The sequence below is a fragment of the Coregonus clupeaformis genome, chromosome 8 (assembly GCF_020615455.1).
Source record: "Coregonus clupeaformis isolate EN_2021a chromosome 8, ASM2061545v1, whole genome shotgun sequence".
In the NCBI taxonomy this organism is placed as follows: Eukaryota; Metazoa; Chordata; class Actinopteri; order Salmoniformes; family Salmonidae; genus Coregonus; species Coregonus clupeaformis.
Window position 1 is genome coordinate 45,431,197 of NC_059199.1, and position 22,034 is coordinate 45,453,230.

The window sequence follows — 22,034 nt, forward strand, 5'->3', positions numbered from 1 at the left end:
AAGAAAAACCCTTGAATGAGTAGGTGTTCTAAAACTTTTGACCGGTAATGTACATTACAGTATAGGGTAATGAATGCAGAAGGGATGGGTTGGGATTGAGCTAGAAAACAGGTGCTTGCTTCTAAAGAAGGGTTAGCAGGACTCTCATTTTGTGTTACAGAGCTAACATCCAGGTAAAATGAGAAGATAACAGCCACCCTACCAAAAGCTCTCATCAGAGCAATGAGGAAGTGTTCCCTGTTAATACTGAGTGGGTGTACAAGCGGGCATAGATGCGCTAGCGCAAACACCACTGACTGAAGCATTCACTTTCAAAGCATTGATATGACTGGTCAGTTGTACTACTACATCTGTTATGGCAAGTGGAAAGATCAAGCACTGATCTCTAACTCTCTATCCCTAAAACCTTGGACTTGAATCTGTATTAACTAATGGGTCAGTAGGTTTAAGTTAGCAGGTTGTTAAAAACTTGTAAGGTGATGCCTCACACTTGATAATCCACAGCCATGTTGGGCAAGAAGTGAACTGTTATTTAATACTGTAGTGTTGAGGCCAACTAGTGAACCACTGAATATGGCAAATATACCAAAAGATGTGATTTGAGACCATTAACACTGAAACCCAATGTAATCCATTATACCACACTATCTTCATTGTTCAGTCACAAGACTCATCATTACACAACAGTATACCTCCTCAACAGATCAGCTTTCAGGAATTATTTTCTATGAAAAACTGCACATTAAACAGAGACGTTTCATTAGGGGTCAGCATTTGGCTCTGAAATCTCCCTTATTTACATTTAAGCCTTTTTCCGAGAGATTTCAATAGATTTAAATCTGATACGATGCAGTTAGTTTTGATAATGCCAAGCAAGCAACCTGGTCAGCAAAAACCTGAGTTCACTCACAGGTTCATTCACTGAAATGTTGTGTAACTAAAAAGAACAAGATTTAAATCTGATACGATGCAGTTAGTTTTGATAATGCCAAGCAAGCAACCTGGTCAGCAAAAACCTGAGTTCACTCACAGGTTCATTCACTGAAATGTTGTGTAACTAAAAAGAACAAGAAAGGACTATCAAGGTGTTCTGGAAATCTACCGGGGTTAGACATCGGAGTCAGGAACAAGCTAAGAGGAAAGAGAAAGATATCAAATGCTTATTTGTTGCACAGGCTGACTGATTGACTGTCGCTCTGTTGCATGGTCTAAAGCTTAGTCCTACTGCTTTATAGGGTGGAAAAGCCCCTTCTGAAGTTAGCATCTGTACCAAGCTTATTAATGGTACCGAGTCATTTAAATGAGCCTCTACGATCTGACAAAATAAAATCAAAGGTTGCGCACACAGTTTAGCAGATGTTATAGCGGGTGCAGCGAAATGCTTATGTTACCAGCTCCTAACATGGTCTGCAGTTTAGGCCCACTAGTATAGGGTGGAAAGCCCCTTGAGGATTGGGGGTCTCATTGGGGCCCTCTACCACCACAATGCTAAAATGACGAACCAATAAAGTTAACAACAGGGAGTTAATAGGGGTGGAAGCTAGCTAATGATCTTCTATTCTGTTATACTAACCAGCTATTGGCTTTTTGTCAGTGATCCCCTATTCGCCTATTTACCATACAAGCGGTTAGTTTTAGCATCAGATTAACAGTCAATCCCCAATCCTCAAAACAGTTTAATCTGACCTATAAGAAAAAGAGCACAGACAAAGACCCATTATAATCCTGCCAGTGGGGTCTCTTGCATGTGAAAATGTCTTAATGAATGTTTTCATCAGGTTGGTAGAAGAGTTCTTTGACAAGCATGCAAGAAGAGTTTTGGTTGGAACTACAAAACAAAAATTATCCTTTCTCCTCAACGCAGGCTTTAAAAGTTTCCTCAGAGTGTGAGTAAGTCTGTGATGCAACTTGTGTGGAGTGAAATGATAAGGGTGATAATGTAGCAACTATTTGTCCATAGAGATGATACTAAAGTTATCCTTTTAATTTTCTGTAAGATTTTCTTTAATCTTGTATAAACAATACAAAACATACACATACAAACGACATCATAGAAATATCAACTCAAATAAGATTCCCTCAAGGTTGCTCTGATGTCCAAAAGATTTCAAATCGAAATTTCGTGATATGTAACTTTTAAGTTGCATGTATTTGGAGTCTCACGTGAGCGTCGCTCCACACCTCTTCTGCGCGCCAGAACCTGGCCTCTCGGGGCCTTAGGGATCCGGAGGGAGGTGGGTGGGATGCCGATCACTGGGATGACGGCTCAACTTGGGATGGGGAGGGGCTTTAGCGGGGGAATTAGTGGAGAACAATTGAAGGGTTACTCAGTAGCAATGCAAATATCACGGTACAGCTATATGGACACTCAATCATTACGGTATTTTTATTGGTAAATTTACAAACATATATATTGATAAATAGACTTCAAACTTGTATCTCATTATGGTGTATGGTGAAATAAGTATAGCCAGTTATAATTGTAATGGCTTAGCTGATAATAACAAAAGAAGAACAATATTTACATGGCTCAAAGAGAAGGAATATAATATCTATTGTTTACAGGAAACTCATTCAACAATTCGAGATGAAAAAGGAATGGGGGGGGGGGGGAATATACTTCTCCCATGGGCAAAGAAATTCAAAAGGGGTGATGATATTAATGAATAGTAATTTCGATCCGAATGTGCAAATTGTCCAAATAGATACGCAAGGTAGATGGATTATTTTAAATATGTTATTGGACCATAAACAGATATGGCTCATTAACCTTTACGGACCAAATAATGATGATCCACACTTCTTTGACAATATATATAATAAATTATCAACCCTGCAAGCAATTCAAGACACTATTATTATGGTGGGGGGATTATAATACTGTTTTAAATAGCTCAATGGACCGTAAAGGAAATCACACCACAAACAATCACCCACATGCTCTTAAGGAAATTGTGAATGTCATGGATACATTAGAACTAGTAGATATATGGAGGCTTAAATATCCTGATCTAGTGAGATATACATGGCGGAGACTCAATCAAGCTAGTCGTCTTGACTTCTTTCTTATCTCATTCTCGTTGGCACCAAAAGTTTAAAAAGTGTTGATAGGGGACAGAATGCGGTCGGACCATCATATAATTGGCATATACATTACTCTTACTGAATTTCCACGTGGGCGAGGATATTGGACATTTAATCAAAGCCTATTGGATGATAATTTATTTTTAATTAGGACAAAGGAATTTATAACTGACTTTTTCCGGCATAACATAGGTACAGCAAATCCCCTTATTGTATGGGATACCTTTAAATGTGCCTTTAGAGGCCATGCAATTCAGTACTCATCTCGAAAACAAAAGCAATTTAGGTCAAAAGAGTAGTATAAATACTAACAAAGGAAATAGAAAGTCTAACAGAACAGATAGATGGCAATAAAAACTGTAACATAGAGGCTCAGAATAAATTAGAGGAAAAACAAAAAGAAATGGAGAAACTTATTCAAGAAAGATCAAGTGTAATATATTATAAAAATAAAGCAAACTGGATGGAATATGGGGAAAAATGCACAAAATTATTTTTTAATCTTCAACATAGGAATGCTACCAAAAATAATTTAATGAAACTGGTTGCAATTGACGGAGTCACCCATGATTCACCAAATGATATTTTGAAGGAGGAAACAAAGTACTTTAAGCATATGTTTTCTTTTCAGTTGCCTCCATCTCCTCTAACTGAAGCTAATTGTAGAGATTTTTTTCTATTGATAATGTAAAATTAACAGCCATACAGAAAGACTCATGTGAAGGTGAAATTACAGAGGAGGAACTTCTGGATGCAATTAAAGACTTTAAGTCTGGGAAAACTCCAGGGTTGGATAGCATTCCTCTTCTGCACGCCAGAACCACTCATCAACCGCAGGAACTTTGGTCTGGCCCGGGGTCCACAGGGCCAGGGCCGGCTGAAAACCCAGAACACACTGGAAGGGAGTCAGCCCAGTGGAGGAGTGACGTAGCGAGTTCTGGGCGTACTCTGCCCAGGGAGGGAATCGTGCCCACTCACCCTGCCGGTCCTGACAGTGACTCCTCAGGAACCTCCCCAGCTCCTGGTTCATCCTCTCCACCTGCCCATTGGACTGAGGCTGGTACCTGGAAGTGAGGCTTACCGAACGCCCTCCATACTCGTGATGTGAATTGGGGCCCACGGTCAGAGACGATGTCCTCCGGAACGCCATATTGCCAGAAGACCTGCTGGAAGAGTGCCTCAGCGACCAGGAGAGCACTGGGGAGACCAGGAAGAGGGATTAAACGACATGGATTAATCTATCCACTACCACCAAAATGGTGGTGAAACCATCAGAGAAGGGGAGATCGGTTACAAAGTCAATGGATAGATGTGACCAGGGTCGCTGAGGCACGGGAAGTGGCAGGAGCTTCCCTGCTGGAGCGTTCCGGGGGGACTTGGTTTGAGCACATACGGAACAGGAGTTGACATAGCGAGTGACATCCTGCGCTAAGGTGGGCCACCAGTATGTACTCCAGGTTCCGTTGGTCGGTGAGAATGACGAATGGTTCCTTGGCGCCCTCCAGCCAGTGTCTCCACTCCTCTAATGCCAACTTCACCTCCAGCAGCTCACGATCACCGCCGTCGTAATTCCTCTCTGCCGGGGACAGTTTCTTAGAGTAAAACGCACATGGGTACAACTTCTGTGGGTTACCCTGTCGTTGAGACAGAACTGCCCCCACACCTACCTCTGAAGCGTCCACCTCCGCCACAAAGGATGTCGTGGGATCTGGGTGTTTGAGCACTGAGGCGGAGGTGAAACGGCCTCATCGGCTGCTGGGTTCCACACCAACCTACGGGGCCCTCCTTTAAGGAGGGAGGTGAGAGGAGCGGCGACAGAGCTGAAGTTCCTGATGAAGCGGCGGTAGAAGTTGGCAAACCCCAAAAAAACGTTGTAACCCCTTTAAGGTGGTTGGAACTGGCCATGACTGCATCTACCTTCTTGTCGTCCATCTTCACACCCTGAGGACTGATTTGGTAACCTAAGAAGGACACCATCCTCTGGTGAAATTGGCACTTCTCAGCCTTGATGAACAGGTGGTTGGCGAGAAGGCGTTCCAGGACTGCTCGAATGTGAATGATGTGATCCTCCAAGGTAGCCAAGTAGATCAGGATGTCATCGATATACACGACCACCTGGCGGTCGAGAATGTCCCTGAACTTCTCGTGAATGAATGCCTGGAACACTGACGGAGCATTGGCTAATCCATATGGCATTACCAAGTACTCGTAGTGACCAGACATCATGCTAAATGCCATCTTCACTCATCCCCCTCCCGGATGCGGATGAGATTGCATGCACTCCGCAGGTCCATTTTGGTAAAGAACCGTGACCTGCGGAGCAGCTCGATGGCTGACGACATAACCCTCCATCTTTCTTGGCCACGAAGAAGAAACCAGCCGACGCAGGGGAAGTGGATGTGCGGATGAAACCTTGTTGGAGTGCCTCTTGGATGTAATCCTTCATGGCCTGGGTCTCAGCCACCAACAGAGGGTAGATGCGTCTGCGCGGAGGCGCAGAACCTGAAAGCAGGTCGATGGCAAAGTCCCAGGGGCGATGAGGAGGAAGACAGGTGGCGCAGGTCTTGGAGAATACCTCCCGCAGGTCCTGGTATACCTCTGGGATGTTGGGCTGAAGGGCAACCACAGGACTCTCAACTGACGTGGAACCACAGGGGACAGGGAAGCAGGTCCTCCGGCATTCGAGTGACCAGTCTGTAATTCTCATTCTCGACCATGAGATGGGTTGTGGCGTTGAAGCCAAGGGAGGCCAAGGATGATCTTGTGGACTGGTGCACTGGTAATGAAGAAGAGAATGTTCTCCTGATGAATGAACTCCATGGTGAGGGTGAGTGGTTGAGTGATGTGGTTGACGGTTCCGGATCCTAAAGGCCGACTATCCAGGGCTTGAACCGGAAAAGGAGAGGAGAGCGGGTATGAGTTGATGTTAAGAAAGGAGGCAAGGGTCTGGTCAATAAAGTTCCCTGCGGCACCGGAATCCACTAACGCTGTACACACAGTACATGAGGGACATTCAGATAGTGTAATGGACACCAAAAAGAGCCTAGTAGACAGTGATGAAGATGGAATATTCACTCCTACCCTAGGGGGTGGAAGATGACGTGACCGTCCCTCTGCTCTTGTGGATCCCGGATTCGGACATGTCGGACACCACTGGAGCTTGTGCCCTCCCTCTCCAAAGTACAGACAGAGCCCCAGCTGTATCCGTCTGCAGCAATCTGCCGCGGGGAGACGAGTGACCCGTACCTCCATGGGTTCAGACTCTGATTCCGAGTGTTCACTGAGGGAGGGAGAGAAGTGATGAGAGTACTGGCGCTCCCAAAGTAGGTTATCCAGATGGATGGCCATCGCAATGAGTTCGTCCAAGGAGAGGTTGTCGTCTCGACAGGCCAGTTCCGTCTGGACCTCTTCACACAAACCTATTCTAAATAGCGTATGAAGCGCCAGCTCATTCCATCCACTGGATGCTGCTACTGTCCGAAAGGGGAGTGCGTACTCAGCAGCCGTCTGGTTACCCTGCCGTAATTGCAGTAGCCGCTCACCTCCCTCTCTGCCCTAAGGGAATGATCAAAAATACATTTAAACAGAGCCATGAACCCCTCATAAGAATCAAGCTCCTCCTCTCCTCTCTCCCAGACGGCTGTAGCCCACTCCAACGCCCGCCCAGTCAGCAGAGAAATCACTGTGGCAACCTTGGACCTCTTGGTGGTGGGAGCTCCCCTCTGATGCGAAAAATAGAGAGAGCATTGAAGTAGGAAGCCACAGCATTTTGATGGTGTACCGTCATATTTATCCGGGAGGGACCTGAGCGGGTTGCTGAATGGGCTGATGTGCTGGCTCGTTGGGTCGACTGGTTGTAGAGTATCCTCCGCTGGATGAAGACAACGCCTCCTGGGTGTGTTCGAGACGTTGCACACTGCGAAGAACCTCCTCCATAACCGATCCCCGTTGTGCCAGCTGGTCATGGTGTTGACGTAGAAGTTAACCCTGTTCATCGACCGTCTGAGAGATAGTCGAATTTCCTGCCGCTTCTATGGTTTGAGTCGGTATTCAGTAACAATGACGCTGTGAGTCGAGAAGCAGGTGAAACGTTTAATTAAACAACAAACATGAACCGAGACAGCGTAACAGTGGTGATATAGCATAAACACAGGAACAATACCGACTGAGGACTAAACGTAAGGGAGGGACATATAAAGGGGAGGTAATGAGTAAGGTAATGGAGTCCAGGTGTGAATCATAATGATCTGCAGGTGCGCGTAATGATGGATGTCAGGTGTGCGTAATGATGAATCCCAGGACCGGTGGTTAGTATTCCGGCGACGTCGCATGCCGGAGGGGAGGAGCAGGAGTAGACGTGACAGTGTTATTACTGACATGGAAATAAATGTATTTCCTGTTACCAAGTCATTTACAATTTCTATGCCTTTAGTTTTCCATGTAGAACAATTTATCAGTGAATTCTGAAAAGCTATCCAAGGTTGTGTTTTTAGGAAGTGATATTGGTTCTTGTAGAATATGTTTCATTTTCTTCCATATTGTTACAGTGTTCATAACTATGAAGTTGTTAATGTTCTTAGCGTTATCCTTTGAAAATAGACACCTAACAATATTATGGGGATGAGCATGCACATCTTCAATATGTACCCATTGGTCCTCTTTAGTGCATTTAAAGATGAACTATGCAGAAATCGCTGCACCATTTCCCGGTTGCTAAAATTCTAATAGTTCGACTAATTTCAGTTTATGTGACAAAACAAGGAAGTATAGTGTAGAGAATCATTGTACCATCTAAACCACTGTGAAATATATTTTCCATAACCAAAAATATTGTATTTTCAGCTGTTTGAAGCTGGTGTTTAAAACCGAAAGTAAAAGAGCAAAAACTAAACTTAACAACAGGAAGCAGAGAAATAGCGCACATAGAACAGATCTACCCCTTCTTAGTCTTGCTTCCAATGAGAATGACAGATCTATAACTCACATTTCTATGTGAATTTGGTCGGGTCGCCTAAAAAGTTACATATTGCAGCTTTAACTATATGTCGCAAGTAAAAGCCTTGAGTAGTGAGTTGATACAATTCCAAGTCTGGAAGGATAAAACCACCCTCAGACTTAGGAGGATGTAAAATGTTCCTTTTTATTCTATGAATTTTATTTGACCATATAAAGTCTGTTATGACCAAGTATACTATTTTAAAGAATGTCTTCAGTGGAGTACTTGGTATTACCAAAAATAAATACAAAAACTTTGTCAGCCATGCCATTCTAAAGTGGTTTATAAAGTTAACAACAGGGAGTTAATAGGAGTGGAAGCTAGCTAATGATCTTCTATTCTGTTACACTAACTATCTGTTGGCTTTTCGTCAGTGATCACCTATGCGCCTAATTACCATACAAACGTTAGCATTAGCATCAGATTAGCATCTGAAACAGTCAATCCCCAATCCTCAAGAAAGTTTAATCTGACCTAAAAGAAAAAGAGCACAGACAAAGACCCATTATAATCCTGCCAGTAGGGTCTCCTGCATGTGAAAATGTCTTAATGAATATTTTCATCAGGTTAGTAGGAGAGTTCTTTGACAAGCATGCAAGAACATTTTTGGTTGGAACTACGAAACAAATATTCTCCTTTCTCTTCAACACTGGCTTTAAAAGTTTCCTCAGAGTGTGAGTTTAAGTCTGTGATGCAACTTGTGTGGAGTGAAATGATAAGGGTGATAATGTAGCAACTGTTTGTCCATAGAGATGATACTAAAGTTATCCATGCTGGTCCAGGTTTATCTTTACGTCAAAGTCTCAAAACGTAACATGCTGAATCCTAATCATCACTAATGAAGTCACTGAGAGTGGAATAAAGTCATAGACTATCACAGAGGAGCCCAAACACTGTTAGAAAACTTCATAAAAAAGTTACAAAGCTTTAAACATGATGCAACGTTCGTAAAAATGTAAACATCGAGGCACACTGTATGCCTTGATGTTTGCTTCACTGTTTCAACCATTATGAACCTTGTGAGCAGGTTCTCTACTGTCTAATGAAAACAAAGAAAGACTGAAGGTCTCTCAACAATCTCCTCCTCGCTGGCTGGCATTTAGCTCTGACAAGGATGTAAAGATTTTAGGGACAGATTTGAGGAAGCTTTAATTTGTTCAACATCCCGTGTCGGTGATCATTCCATTACCTTCATAAATAGCATTGTAGAACCTGCTCCTCTACTGCCATGGACTCTCAGTTCACACCATCAAAACATCACAACATACCTACTTTATATCTGGCTACATCATACCATTACCACTAGATAACTTCTAGGCAGGTAGTCTACGAGTAGCCTGCTTTGCCGAGAAACAAGCGCAGAGTAATCACGAGGTTAAAATCCTCAAACATTTCCAGCATAACTACATATCTGTGTTTTGTTTCCCAGAAGAACACACCAACCACAGCTCACTTGACAAACCCAAATAAAATCTCATGGGCAAACAAAAAAAATAAAACAACAAAACGATCTACACACCAAAGTGATATCTGTGGGTACTTTCAGAGGGGGGCGGGGTGAGTGTGTAAGCTATGAGTGTGTGAGAGGGGCTGAGTGTTTAGGGGGGAGATATGGGGGTTGATTCCGATCAGAGGGGACTTAATACATAGCACTGTTTGGAAACACAAACAAAGTTGTCAGAGCCTCACTTTCAACCCTATTTTAAAGGATTGTAATGCTGTTCCTCTGCAACGCCTCTGTCTCTCTCTGTGTCTCTCTGTGTCTCACAGGCTCTGCCCCCTAGGAGCGGAGGGAGTGGTGAAAGTATAAAACCCATTGGGTTCCCTCCAGCCAGACTTTAGACCTACTGGAAACTATAGAGACACCTGAGTGTCGCCCCACTGGCTAAACTATCCCGTCACAATGTTGTCACGGTAAGTGAATACTAACACAAGGGTGGCTAGCTTTGGGTATTTATTTTTCACTTATGTGTGTACTTATAAAATTACTCAATCTATTTGGACATGTATCTGTATTCTTGGGGGAAGTTTTATTTGTCAGTCTACCTGTAGAATGAAACCTGAGAAGTTTACATCTGCTGGGGGTATTTCAATTATGGAGAGAGGGGAATAGTTGAATTAATTGTTTTTGTGTGTGTTTTTGTGTGATCGCAATATGTTGGCAATGTATATGTAGTTATTATTCTTATTTAAGATTTCCTTGTTCATTTCTAAACTCCAATTACAATAGCATCAAAACCCAATGATGATTGTGGTACGAGATAAAATGATGGGACTCTAGACAGTCTTTAAAAAGCTTTGAAAAAGTCAGAATTTGAGTAAGTTTTAGCCTAAGTCAAAATGTTTAATAAACAGCCTGTGTTTGACTTTTCATTATATTACAAAGATAAAGTACATAATCTAACAACTTTTCATTGATTCACTTTTAATTGATTTTAGTGGTCATTAATGATCCATAAGATATGTTGAACATAAGAACTTCCATAAGATACCTTCCCTTGCTGCAAGGTACATATATTCAAATGTATTATAATGCTATGAGCAGGGGAAACAAATGTCCAGCAACCTTCCATTCAAATAGTTGTTTTTTCATTATCCACTGCCACTAAAAACCCTAAGATGGCTTCTAGGAGAACCCAGAATCTGTTTGACTAAATGATTGTTTAAAAAGTGAAGTGACCAGTTCTATCTCTGTGTTCTTATTCTAACAGAACGCTGACTGTTCCTTTGATCTTTGCTTTGGCTGGTCTTGCTATCTCAGCCCCCGTTACTGGTAAGAAAACATTCAAGTAAACCTTAAATTTAGAATTCTTCCATCAGTAACTACAGTTTAACAATAATGACAATTTTATCATTATGTGCACAAGATGTTGTCTAGACGATGGATTTTATTTCAGGTTAATTTCAGGTTCAACGCTATGACAAAACAATGGGTTACGCATATCATGCTTCACCTTTCCAGTTATCCAGTCTACGCTACTCTAAGCTACATTGCAAACATTAAGTGAGCAAATATATCAAGCAAAATGACCATTACATAATGTTTAAGTGAGGAGGCATTTCCAATGTATACAGCGACATCCATCCATCCCATTGAATCACAATGGGAGTCCTCTGCTTCTCCACAATGGCAGTGTAATCAGAACCCTGGTCTCTCTGTGGAGACACAAAAGAGGTCTGTTCTCCTTTGCTTGATGTGGGATAGAGAGAGGAGCAGTGTGGGCCTCATATATGGTCTATTCAAATGGAGCTAGTTCCCCAAACCATTAATCATGCTCCCCTAATGCTTTCTAATGCATATTTATTTATTTTACAGATGGAACAGAGGCAGACAATGATGGTAATGTGTAATTTGTGTTTTATCATGATGTTCATACCACAACAGTTAGAAAAGTACATGCTAATCAGCTTTGTTAGTTATAAGTGGTTTGTATTCAGTCTGAACTAGTGTTTATGCTGGTGTAATGACACCATTCCTTGTGCTGTGTGTTTGGATCGCTTCCGATATGTGCTTTGTCGTTTTATTTCATTTACATTTGAAAACACTGGACTGAAACCTCAACAGTGCTAGAAATCAAACCATTCGAGTGTTGCATAATTGGATACATTCGATACTGAGTTTTCTAGTTTGTTATTGGCTTAGCTGGGTGATCATTGGCAAGTGGTGCTATGATACTTTCTTGGTCTCAGGTGCCAAAGATGGCGGAGCCCCCACTATCAGCCCGGAAGTTGCAGCAGCAGCTGGAGTCTCCGCAGGTTTGTACTGACGCCAATGTATCTCCTACCTAATACCTTCTTAACCACACAAGGTATGTACCATTTTATACCGACGGAAACTAATAAGAAATCCTCTGTTGTTCACAGGGACCACAGATGGGACTGACTCCAGTAAAGAGCTAGCAGGAGGTATGAGTGTCTGGGTTTAGGGATCTTTCCATCTTGAGTGAATGATGTAGAACCAACTCAACTAGACTCTCAAGGAAACCAACTCTGTAAATTAGAGAAGAAGAATGAGGATTTCGATTCCCTCTGAAAGTAAAACATTTCCCCTTACAGTACCAGCGAAGGATGTTCAACATGAGAGAAGGATCACTGAGCTGTTGATCATGACACTTATTTGTTTTTAGGTGCAGTGGATTCCTCAACTGATACAACAGACACCCCAGGTTAGTGTGTGTGTGTGTGTGTGTGTTTGTGTGTGTGTGTTGACTTCAAAAAGACAACCCATGTTGAGCAGCTCAGAGTATAATGTAAAGAAACACACACCTAATCATTCATTAGCCACAATTATCCAAATGATAGCAAATAGTTAGTGAGCAGACAAAATAGACCTGCTATAAGACTATAATGAAAACACTTAACTATCCCCTATAGAGGATCTGCAAAGGTGGATACTCACATAAACATGTATAAATACAGAATAACAACAGCACCCCCCTGAAACATAGCTAAACAAATGCTTTCTAGACCAGACAGTACATTTCTCAGTCTGACTATTTGCTGTGCGGCCATGCTGAAGGTTTGCAACATTGACAGAATAAACCAAAGGGGTCACAAATCCAAGCCAAAGGTATATCAAGGCTCGCCAAAAACCACTTCCCCAATTCCCCAAACCTCCTCATGCCATAACACATTGTTTACTTACTGTCTCTTCAAAGTCATTCTATAACATCCACTATAAACTACATCAGATGTCTTAGAGCAGGGTTCTTCAATTCTGGTCCTGGAGGGCCGAAACACCTCTGTTTTTCATCCTCTCCTTCTAATCAGGGGCTAATTCAGACCTGGGACACCAGGTGAGTGCAATTAACTACCAGGTAGAAATAAAAACAGAAGTGTTTCGGCCCTCCAGGACCTGAATTGAAGAACCCTGTCTTAGAGGAATACATTATCTGAAAGACAGTAAGCCCAATCAAAACCAGTTACCAAGGAAACATGTAATGGTAATATTAATCTTACCCAGACAGATTTTAGTACTGAAGAGTCCATGGCTTAAACAAGTTCAATAGCCAAAAATCTAATTACAACTCACCTGATGTTTGTTCTTCATTTATCAGATGCCAGTAGCAGTGATACATCCACAGACACAAACAGTGAGTCACCAATTCATTTGAATGGCAATGAAAAACACCCTATACTGGGGATTTCCTGATAATGACAGTAGTGGTGACGACACAACAGTTGTAGGCCTGATCACCGACAACGATGAGACAGCCTATAGGAAGGAGGTCAGATACCTGGCCGTGTGGTGCCAGGATAACAACCTCTCCCTCAACATGATCAAGACAAAGGAGATTATTGTGGACTACAGGGGAAAAAAAGAGGACTGAGCATGCCCCCATTCTCATCGACGGGGCTGTAGTGGAACAGGTTGAGAGCTTCAAGTTCCTTGGTGTCCACATCACCAACAAACTATCATGGTCCAAACACACCAAGACAGTCGTAAAGAGGGCACGACAAAGCCTATTCCCCCTCAGGAGACTGAAAAGATTTTGGTATTGGTCCTCAGATCCTTAAAAAGTTATACAGGCGGTGTCAGAGGAAGGCCCTAAAAAATATCAAAGACTCCAGCCACCCTAGTCATAGACTGTTCTCTCTGCTACTGCACGGCAAGCTGTACCGGAGCACCAAGTCTAGGTCCAAAAGGCTTCTTAACAGCTTCTACCCCCAAGCCATAAGACTCATGAACAGCTAATCATGGGTACCCAGACTATTTGCATTGCCCCCCCACCCCACCCCACCCCAACCCCATCTTTTATGCTGCTGCTACTCTGTTTATTATTAATGCATAGTCACTTTAACTCTACCCACATGTACATATTACCTCAATTACCTCGACCAACCGGTGCCCCCACACATTGACTCTGTACCGGTACCCACTGTATATAGCCTCCCTACTGTTATCTTATTTTACTGCTGCTCTTTAGTTATTTGCTATTTTGTATTTTTTACTTATCTATTTTTAACTTAAACATTTTTTTTCTTAAAAACTGCATTGTTGGTTAAGGCCTTGTAAGTAAACATTTCACTGTAATGTCTACACCTGTTGTATTCGGCGCATGTGGTAAATACAATTTGATTTGATTTGATACAGACAGAGATACCAGTGTGGAAACCACAGGCAATCCTGATGCCTCTGATGCCCCAGGTGAGGCCTAGGAGCAAAATATACAAAGGTCAAGGATAAGGGTTAAGGGCAAAGGTCGAAATCATACGATAAGAATGCAGGATGTACAGGTGCAGTCTTCTATTGTTTGTCACAGCACAGCATGCCACATTCGCCTGGGTCAAAATCTGTGAGAGAAAGTCAGACACACCAAAAAATCATTTCCATGGTGATGATGAGGATGCATGGCATTTGTTATTTCCCCAGGCAAGTGCGGCACGCTGTGCTGTGATGTCATGTGCAACATTCTTTTTTACAATAAATACTGCATCTGTCTGTCTACTTTCAAGTACGAAATTGACAAACCTGGGGGGAGACATACTGCAGCCTTACATCTATTGTCAAGCATAAATAAAATACATTGTTTTAGTGGCAGTTAACATCAGCAGTAAATAGATGGCCAAACTACTGTATGGTTATGTAGTCATGTTCAATAACAAGGTAAGAAATTATACAGTATTTTCATACCTTCCAATAACATTAATGTCATTATGTTAAGATGCAGCTGAAGCAGCAGGCAGCCAAGATACAACGGATGCAGCTGGTGAGTGAAGCGATATGTTTTGAGAGATGTTCTTGGGACCCAATGTCACAGTTGTCTCATTCTTTTGGACACAACAGTTACTTCAGTCAAAACAAAGATACCAAAGTGAAAGGCATGTTCTTCTAGACTAGTTATCACACCTAGTAATACAATAAAGTACAAAATGGTAGTTTATATGATACATAGTAATATAATGATACAAAAGTACTGTTACATTACTAGCACCTTTAGTGGAGCGGAGTTGCCAACAACCGGATGCATCCGATCTTCAACCTAGCTTCCTTTTCCACTGAAAAGCGGATGTGGGAAGTCCTCTCAGGCGTTTCTTTGGCGCCTGCTACGTTAGGTTACATTATTAGCTACACACAGTTCATTGAGTCCACATGGCTACGTTCATTGAGGGATGTGGGTTAGAGCTGATGATGACTGTCAGTATATGATCAAATATGATCTGTTTTTTCAGATGCCTCTGAGGCTGTGACAGAGACCGTAGACACTTCTGATATACCAGGTGAGGGCACACCTTGCAGTCTTCACAACCACTGAGCGTAAATCTTCAAGTCATTCATCACTGTGAATGATCATTTTTACTTGACAAACGTAGATCAATAGATAGACAGATCAACAATAAGTATTGGAATCGGGATACTGACCCAGTTGTTGCGTTCTTTAGTACAGGTCAAAAGTAGTGCACTGTATAGAGAATAGGGTGCCATTTGGGACGTAACCTAAAACAGTGACTAATTCTAGACCAGGGCCACATTAACACTCAACCATTACAAAACGCCCATAAATTGTTTGACTTTTGACTAATTTAGTCTGTCTTCACCACAGATACAGATGGTGCTGATGACAGGGGGAAGGTGTCAGCAGAGGTGTCATCAGAGGATTTGGGTAAGACCCTTTCTCTCTGACTTACTTGCACAATAACCAAACTCTAACTTCACAGATCATCAGAACATACTAACATTATCATTGTAACAAACGTTATCATTGTAACAAACATTATCATTGTAATAAACATCATCAGTGTAACAAACATTGCTATAAACATCAACAGGCCAACTTATAATAGATCTATGTTGTTAATTAATAAATATAATAAATCTGTTGCTAATTAAATTATGATTTCAGACACAACAGATGTGGATAAGTCTCCAGGAAATGACTCCACAGAGTCTCCAGGAAGTGACTCCACAGGTAAAGTGTGTTTAAAGCAGACATTGTGACAGTCCTGACACACACAATACACTGATCCCCCATTCAAAGCATTGATAAGTAAACAATACATTCTCCTGTTGAATGAAAACATAATAAAACACACAACCAACTTTTTATTTCTTTTTAAGATGAAGCGCTGACAGACGTGCAAGCGGACTCTGCTGGTAAGTATAAAGAAGAACATCAATGTTTTTATTATAATGTTGTACTAGACAGGTTAATTGGCAATTCAAAGACATCAAATAATAGGTTACGGCAGTTTGATGACATAAATCATGTGTGATTGTAGATGTGACCAGTGATGACACGGATGAGGCCACAGAGACGGACAAAGATGGTGACAAGAGTGACGACAAGACTGATGCAGGTGTGTTTCATTGACATTTCTGAACTGGACATTCATTGTCTGGGAAACTGTCATTTTGAGCTGTTCTACCCTTCAGTTGGTCATAAAGCTGTCCTCTTGATGCAGGTGAGAAGGATGCTGCAGGTGAGTTTGCTCATTGAAGGTTGCGTGTTTCTCACCCACAAAGGGTCATGATAGGGTAGGTCTTACCACTGGCGTCCCCCAAGGCTCAGTACTAGGACCTCTCTTGTTCTCACTTGGTTCTACATATTCTACTTCATATACCCTAACCCAACCCTATTCATTACCAGGATGTCTAAACACTCTGTCACTTGTCTGCAGATGCTGCCACAGACAAAGACGACAGTGTTGAGGATAAGGACACTGAACTAGATGCTAAGGCCCCTGCAGAAGAGAAAGACAGTGCAGAAGAAACACAGACAGAGGAAACGGCGGACAGCGACAGCAAACAAGACGCTGCAGACTCAGACGCTGACACAGACGAAAAAGACGACAAGAACAACTCAGATGACAGCAAAGACAACAGCAAGGACACCACAGAAGAAGACGACAAGAACGACTCAGATGACAGCAAAGACAACAGCAAGGACACCACAGAAGAAGACGACAAGAACGACTCAGATGACAGCAAAGACACCAGCAAGGACACCAGAGAAGAAGATGACAAGAACGACTCAGATGACAGCAAAGACAACAGCAAGGACACCAGAGAAGAAGACGACAAGCCAGACAAAGATGATAAGAAAGACAGCGACAGCGCAGACAACAGCAACGATGACAGCGATGAGGTGATCCAGGTCCCCAAGGAGGAACCAGAGAAGCAGGAAATGAACCTGGAGGAGGGAGGAGTGATTGGCAGCCAGGAAGAGGCTGAAGTAGCAGACATGGAGGAGAGAAGTGATGTGGGGGACCAGAAGCCTGGCCCTGAAGACAGCATCGAGGTGGGAAGCCCTGTAGGGAGCCAAGATTTTGAGCCTCCACAGGATTCGGAGGAGGAGGCGGAGCTGGAGGCAAAGGAGGAGGAGGAGCTAGAGAAGGCGGAGGCGGAGGAGGAGAGGAAACTAAAAACATTAGAGTCTGACAGTGAGGAGGACAGTAAGGAGGACAGTAAGGATGAGAGTGCGGCTGAACCAGACTCCAACAGTAAGAAGGACATTGGGACCAGCGATGCCCCTGAACCACAAGAGGATGACAGTGAAGAGGACACTGAAGCCCAGCCAGAGGACACTGATGATAGCATGATGAAAGAGCCCAAAGGTGCGGTTACCACTACAAAAGAAAGAAATGTAGCTAATAATTAGGCCAGGTCACATGTGCAGGAAAAACAGCTAATAATGATGAAAAATACATATGTGATTCCATGTAAAAGATGGTGTAGTATTGTTAGTGACAATGGTATCATATTGTGGTAACTGAAACACTTCTTTCTGATACAGATTCTGACAGTGCTGAGTCTGACAAAGATGATATGGACAAAGATGATATGGACAAAGATGATATGGACAAGGATGATATGGACAAAGATGATATGGACAAGGATGATATGGACAAAGATGATATGGACAAGGATGATATGGACAAGGATGATATGGACAAAGATGCCTCTGGTAAGTCTCTCAATCTTGTGTCACTTGATCACCTTGCTTGTTTTTCAGATGATCCATGCAGTAGTGAATGAAAGAGACAGAAGTAATTTATGCCAAACGGTCCATCATTTCATACTGTTGCTTGATGTTATGCACATTTTCTTTTCATAGACTCAGAGGATGACCATTCTGAATCTGATGCAGAGCCAGACTCACACACAGGTTTACTTCCTCTGATCCTGAATCATATCACCTGGGCTTTCAAATGGCTTGCTCTTTAGCTGTTGTAACATTCAAATTCATTATTGTGGCTCAACATAATATATATGAATCTGTTCTTTAGATGAGGATGAGACCAACAAGGATTAACATACCAAAATAAAAATGCATGTGAAATAATTGGCCATACAAATGTATGCATTCCAAATAATGTATGTATTCCATACAAATGTATGTATTCCAAATAGATTTACAAATGTATGTCACGCATTAAAAGACATTACAAAATGCATAAAAAATACATTATTTGGCCATTTATTTTATTTCACATGTATCCTAAAATGCATTTTTTTTAAAAGAATGAAATAATTAGTTTTTCTCGTATGTATGATGCGCAAAATAATAATAATTGAAATAGTGAAAACAAGGCTGATTCATGTTTTTTTTCTCAGATGACGATGAGATGGATGGGGCAGAAACAATGACTCCAGATTCAGAAGGTAAGTCCAAAACGGACTTACTTCTTGGGGTGGTTACCAATGAAAGGCCCAACCATTCTAAGGCTTCTTGCCAGGGGAAGAAACAGAGCATTTGTGTTCACTAGTCAACTCAGTCAATGAGCCACAAAGTAAACACATATTTTGTCCTTGTGACTTTTCTGATCAGATGTCTGTTTGTTTGAACAGAGATAATGAAGTCTGATGAGATGGACTTGGCTGTCGAGGCAACTGAAGGTAAGAGAGGAGACAGGACTGCCCTGTCTGATGCCTCCCACAGCTCACAACAATAGACACTATGCAGATACAAACATGCACGCGTGCACGCACACACACACACACACACACACACACACACACACACACACACACACACACACACACACACACACACACACACACACACACACACACACACACACACACACACACACACACACACAGAGGAATCCAGGGCACTTTGTTGAAGCTAGACCAGTTAATTAAACAACTCTAATGAACTCACCAGAGGTTTGGTGTGGAGGACTGGCTGTGTTTGTGCTAGATTGCTTTAAATGGCCCCTTTCTTCTCCTTCATAAGCCTATCACACACAAACACACACACACACACACACACACACACACACACACACACACACACACACACACACACACACACACACAGAGAGATTGCAGGGATTTATCTGATTAATTTATCCAAAGCACATGATGAGGTAGAATGACACACAGATGACAGAAAGTTATTGGAATAAATGTGTTACTTTCTTTTCTCTCTCAGCTGTTACAGCTGACATGCTGGACCAACCAGACCAACAGGATGACACGACACAGGGTGCCTCGCAGGGTAATGTCAGCAGAACACTGCAACACACCAAGCCATGTCAGCATATTCATATCTAATTATATATGCAGTTTAGCGGATGCTTTTATCCAAAGTGACTTAGTCATACGTGCAGACATTTTATGTGCGTACATTTTACATTTTACATTTCCATTCCAGACTTATTTGACCCGTCTGTCACTCTGACATACAGAGAGATGGAGGACATTTATTGTACAGTATGATCAGATGGTGTTGTATTAATTTCTATGTACTGTATATCTCATTTGATTTCCAGCCGCTGATGCTGCTGCCACCGCCCCAGCAGCCCAGTCTTAGCCCTGTGGGTTGAGACGACAGCACACTGTGGATGGAGTCAGACAGTTTGATAGGTACCTAAAGCCATATCCATTGATTTGTACTTACTAATGAGAGGAGAGGTATCCTGTACCTTGAAATTATATATAATCATTTCACTTCAATCCGTCTTCTTTCATTGCAGACCCATCATGGTGAATCCCACAGAAAACTGACAACAAGCAATATCAACAAAAACTTTAGTCAAATGTTGCTCTTAAGTTCCTTAACCCTCTTTTGCCCCTCAAAATGGTGAAGGTGTGTGCAGTGTCTACGAGGATAAAATTAAATTATTCTACTTTTTTGGTGTACATTACATTTTTACCCACTTTTTGACTGTATTGTTTTTTGGGTAGTTTGATATTGGACCATGAAGAATGTAGTTTTTTCAACTTTGTTTTTGTTAAAGACAGTTTATTTAGTTACACCCCTGTCGTATCAACTAGCATATTGATAAGATGTCACTATGTTCTCTTACAATGCCCTTGAGATAACCAGAAGTCTGTTTTTTAAGATAACATTCAGTCATTGTTGGTTTTCTATGTTTCTGCAAGGTTTCTACTGTTTTCTCTTGCTTTCCTATTATGCATTGCTGTCTCAGTCCTTGACAGAAAGCTCAATTGGCACTTTGTCCTTCTAACCAATAACGGCTGCTACATTTGAAAAATAACTCCAACTGACTCTCAGCTCAACATTCGTTTTTTTTATTATGAAAAACACAAGGTCATTTATACAAAATGAAGTGTACATACATTTTATGACGCGAAAATGTCTTTGATAAGGTATACAAAACAAATCTAGAGAAAGTACTAGAAAAATGTGATCTATATTGGTCGGAAAAATTGTAAAATAACAATTGTATAGACATAATGAGAATGTCATTTTAATATGTACACGGGGGAAATCTAATAAAGACTGAGTTGTCGGCAAGTTTTTGGGGATAAAAAGTTGTATGTGTGTGTTTTTGTGAATCTGTTGATGAAACGAGAAGCAGGTAAGAAGCCTACTCATGGACTCGCAGGACTTTCACATCAAATCACATTTTATTTGTCACATGCTTCGTAAACAACAGGTGAAATGCTTCCTTTACACTAATATCAACTATAAATAATATGATAATATAACGAATGTACAAAATATAATATCATAATAATAATCAATGGAGTTACTAGAATGTGACACATGTCAAATTCAATAGCCATGTTTTGAAGTAGCACACCAAGTCCTACATCCAGGGTCTGTGATAACATAGCACACTAGTAACCAACACAGTAATAAAAGGGATCATGGCAATGACGATGATGACATGAAGAAGAAGTGTGAAGTGGCCTGGTAGCAATCACTGTCTAGCTAGAGGTAAGGCAGGGCCAGCGGTCACACATTTCTCCTAAACTCTATCATTCCATCAACTGTTTACAACAAAACATAGAAACGCATCATTTTCACATACAGTGCATTCGGAAAGTATTCAGACCCCTTGACTTTTTCCACATTTTGTTACGTTACAGCCTTATTCTAAAATGGGTTAAATATATTTTTTTCCTCATCAGTCTACACACAATACCCCATAATGACAAATCCAAAACTGTTTTTTAGAAATCCTTGCAAATTTAGTACAAATAAAAAACGGAAGAATCAAATTTACGTTAGTATTCAGACCCTTTACTCAGTACTTTGTTGAAGCACCTTTGGCAGCGATTACAGCCTTGAGTCTTCTTGGATATGAGGCTACAAGTTTGGCACACCTGTATTTGGGGAGTTTCTCCCATTCTTCTCTGCAGATCCTCTCAAGCTCTGTCATGTTGGATGGGGAGTGTCGCTGCTCAGCTATTTTCAGGTCTCTTCAGAGATATTCAATCGGCTTCAAGTCCGGGCTCTTGCTGGGCCACTCAAGGACATTCAGAGACTTGTCCTGAAGCCACTCCTGCGTTGTCTTGGCTGTGTGCTTAGGGTCGTTGTCCATTTGGAAGGTGAACCTTCGCCCCAGTCTGAGGTCCTGAGCGCTCTGGAGCAGGTTTTCACCAATGATCTCTCTGTACTTTGCTCTGTTCATCTTTCCCTCAATCCTGACTAGTCTCCCAGTCCCTGCCACTGAAAAACATCCCCACAGCATGATGCTGCCACCACATGCTTAAACGTAGCATGGTGGTGGCATTCAGGCCAAAGAGTTCAATCTT

The 22,034-nt window shown here is 41.9% G+C and overlaps 1 protein-coding gene across 5 annotated transcripts; it reads left to right on the top strand.

The window, feature by feature from the left end:
* The first annotated feature begins 9,891 nt into the window (after positions 1 to 9,891).
* stm (starmaker) lies at positions 9,892 to 20,804 on the top strand. 5 transcript variants are annotated; one of them, XM_041883523.1, is made up of 22 exons: positions 9,892 to 9,994; positions 10,792 to 10,853; positions 11,397 to 11,420; positions 11,771 to 11,836; positions 11,945 to 11,986; positions 12,208 to 12,246; positions 13,138 to 13,173; positions 14,175 to 14,228; positions 14,746 to 14,790; positions 15,254 to 15,301; positions 15,625 to 15,684; positions 15,925 to 15,990; positions 16,140 to 16,175; positions 16,301 to 16,378; positions 16,700 to 17,635; positions 17,815 to 17,985; positions 18,136 to 18,186; positions 18,636 to 18,683; positions 18,870 to 18,917; positions 19,459 to 19,524; positions 19,799 to 19,892; positions 20,003 to 20,804. In XM_041883523.1, the coding sequence occupies exons 1-21, from the start codon at positions 9,984 to 9,986 to the stop codon at positions 19,837 to 19,839; spliced, it is 2,028 nt and encodes a 675-aa protein (XP_041739457.1). In that variant the 5' UTR covers positions 9,892 to 9,983; the 3' UTR covers positions 19,840 to 19,892; positions 20,003 to 20,804. The 5 variants fall into 5 exon arrangements, with proteins under 5 accessions (XP_041739457.1, XP_041739459.1, XP_041739462.1 ...); XM_041883525.1 differs by having other exon boundaries at positions 14,752 to 14,790; XM_041883528.1 differs by lacking the exon at positions 18,136 to 18,186.
* The last annotated feature ends 1,230 nt before the right edge of the window (positions 20,805 to 22,034 follow it).

Coding starts and splice junctions, on each gene's coding strand:
- stm (XM_041883523.1), top strand. Junction 15,302..15,624: donor AGACACTTCTGATATACCAG/GTGAGGGCACAC, acceptor TCTTCACCACAG/ATACAGATGGTGCTGATGAC. Junction 16,379..16,699: donor TGACGACAAGACTGATGCAG/GTGTGTTTCATT, acceptor ACTTGTCTGCAG/ATGCTGCCACAGACAAAGAC.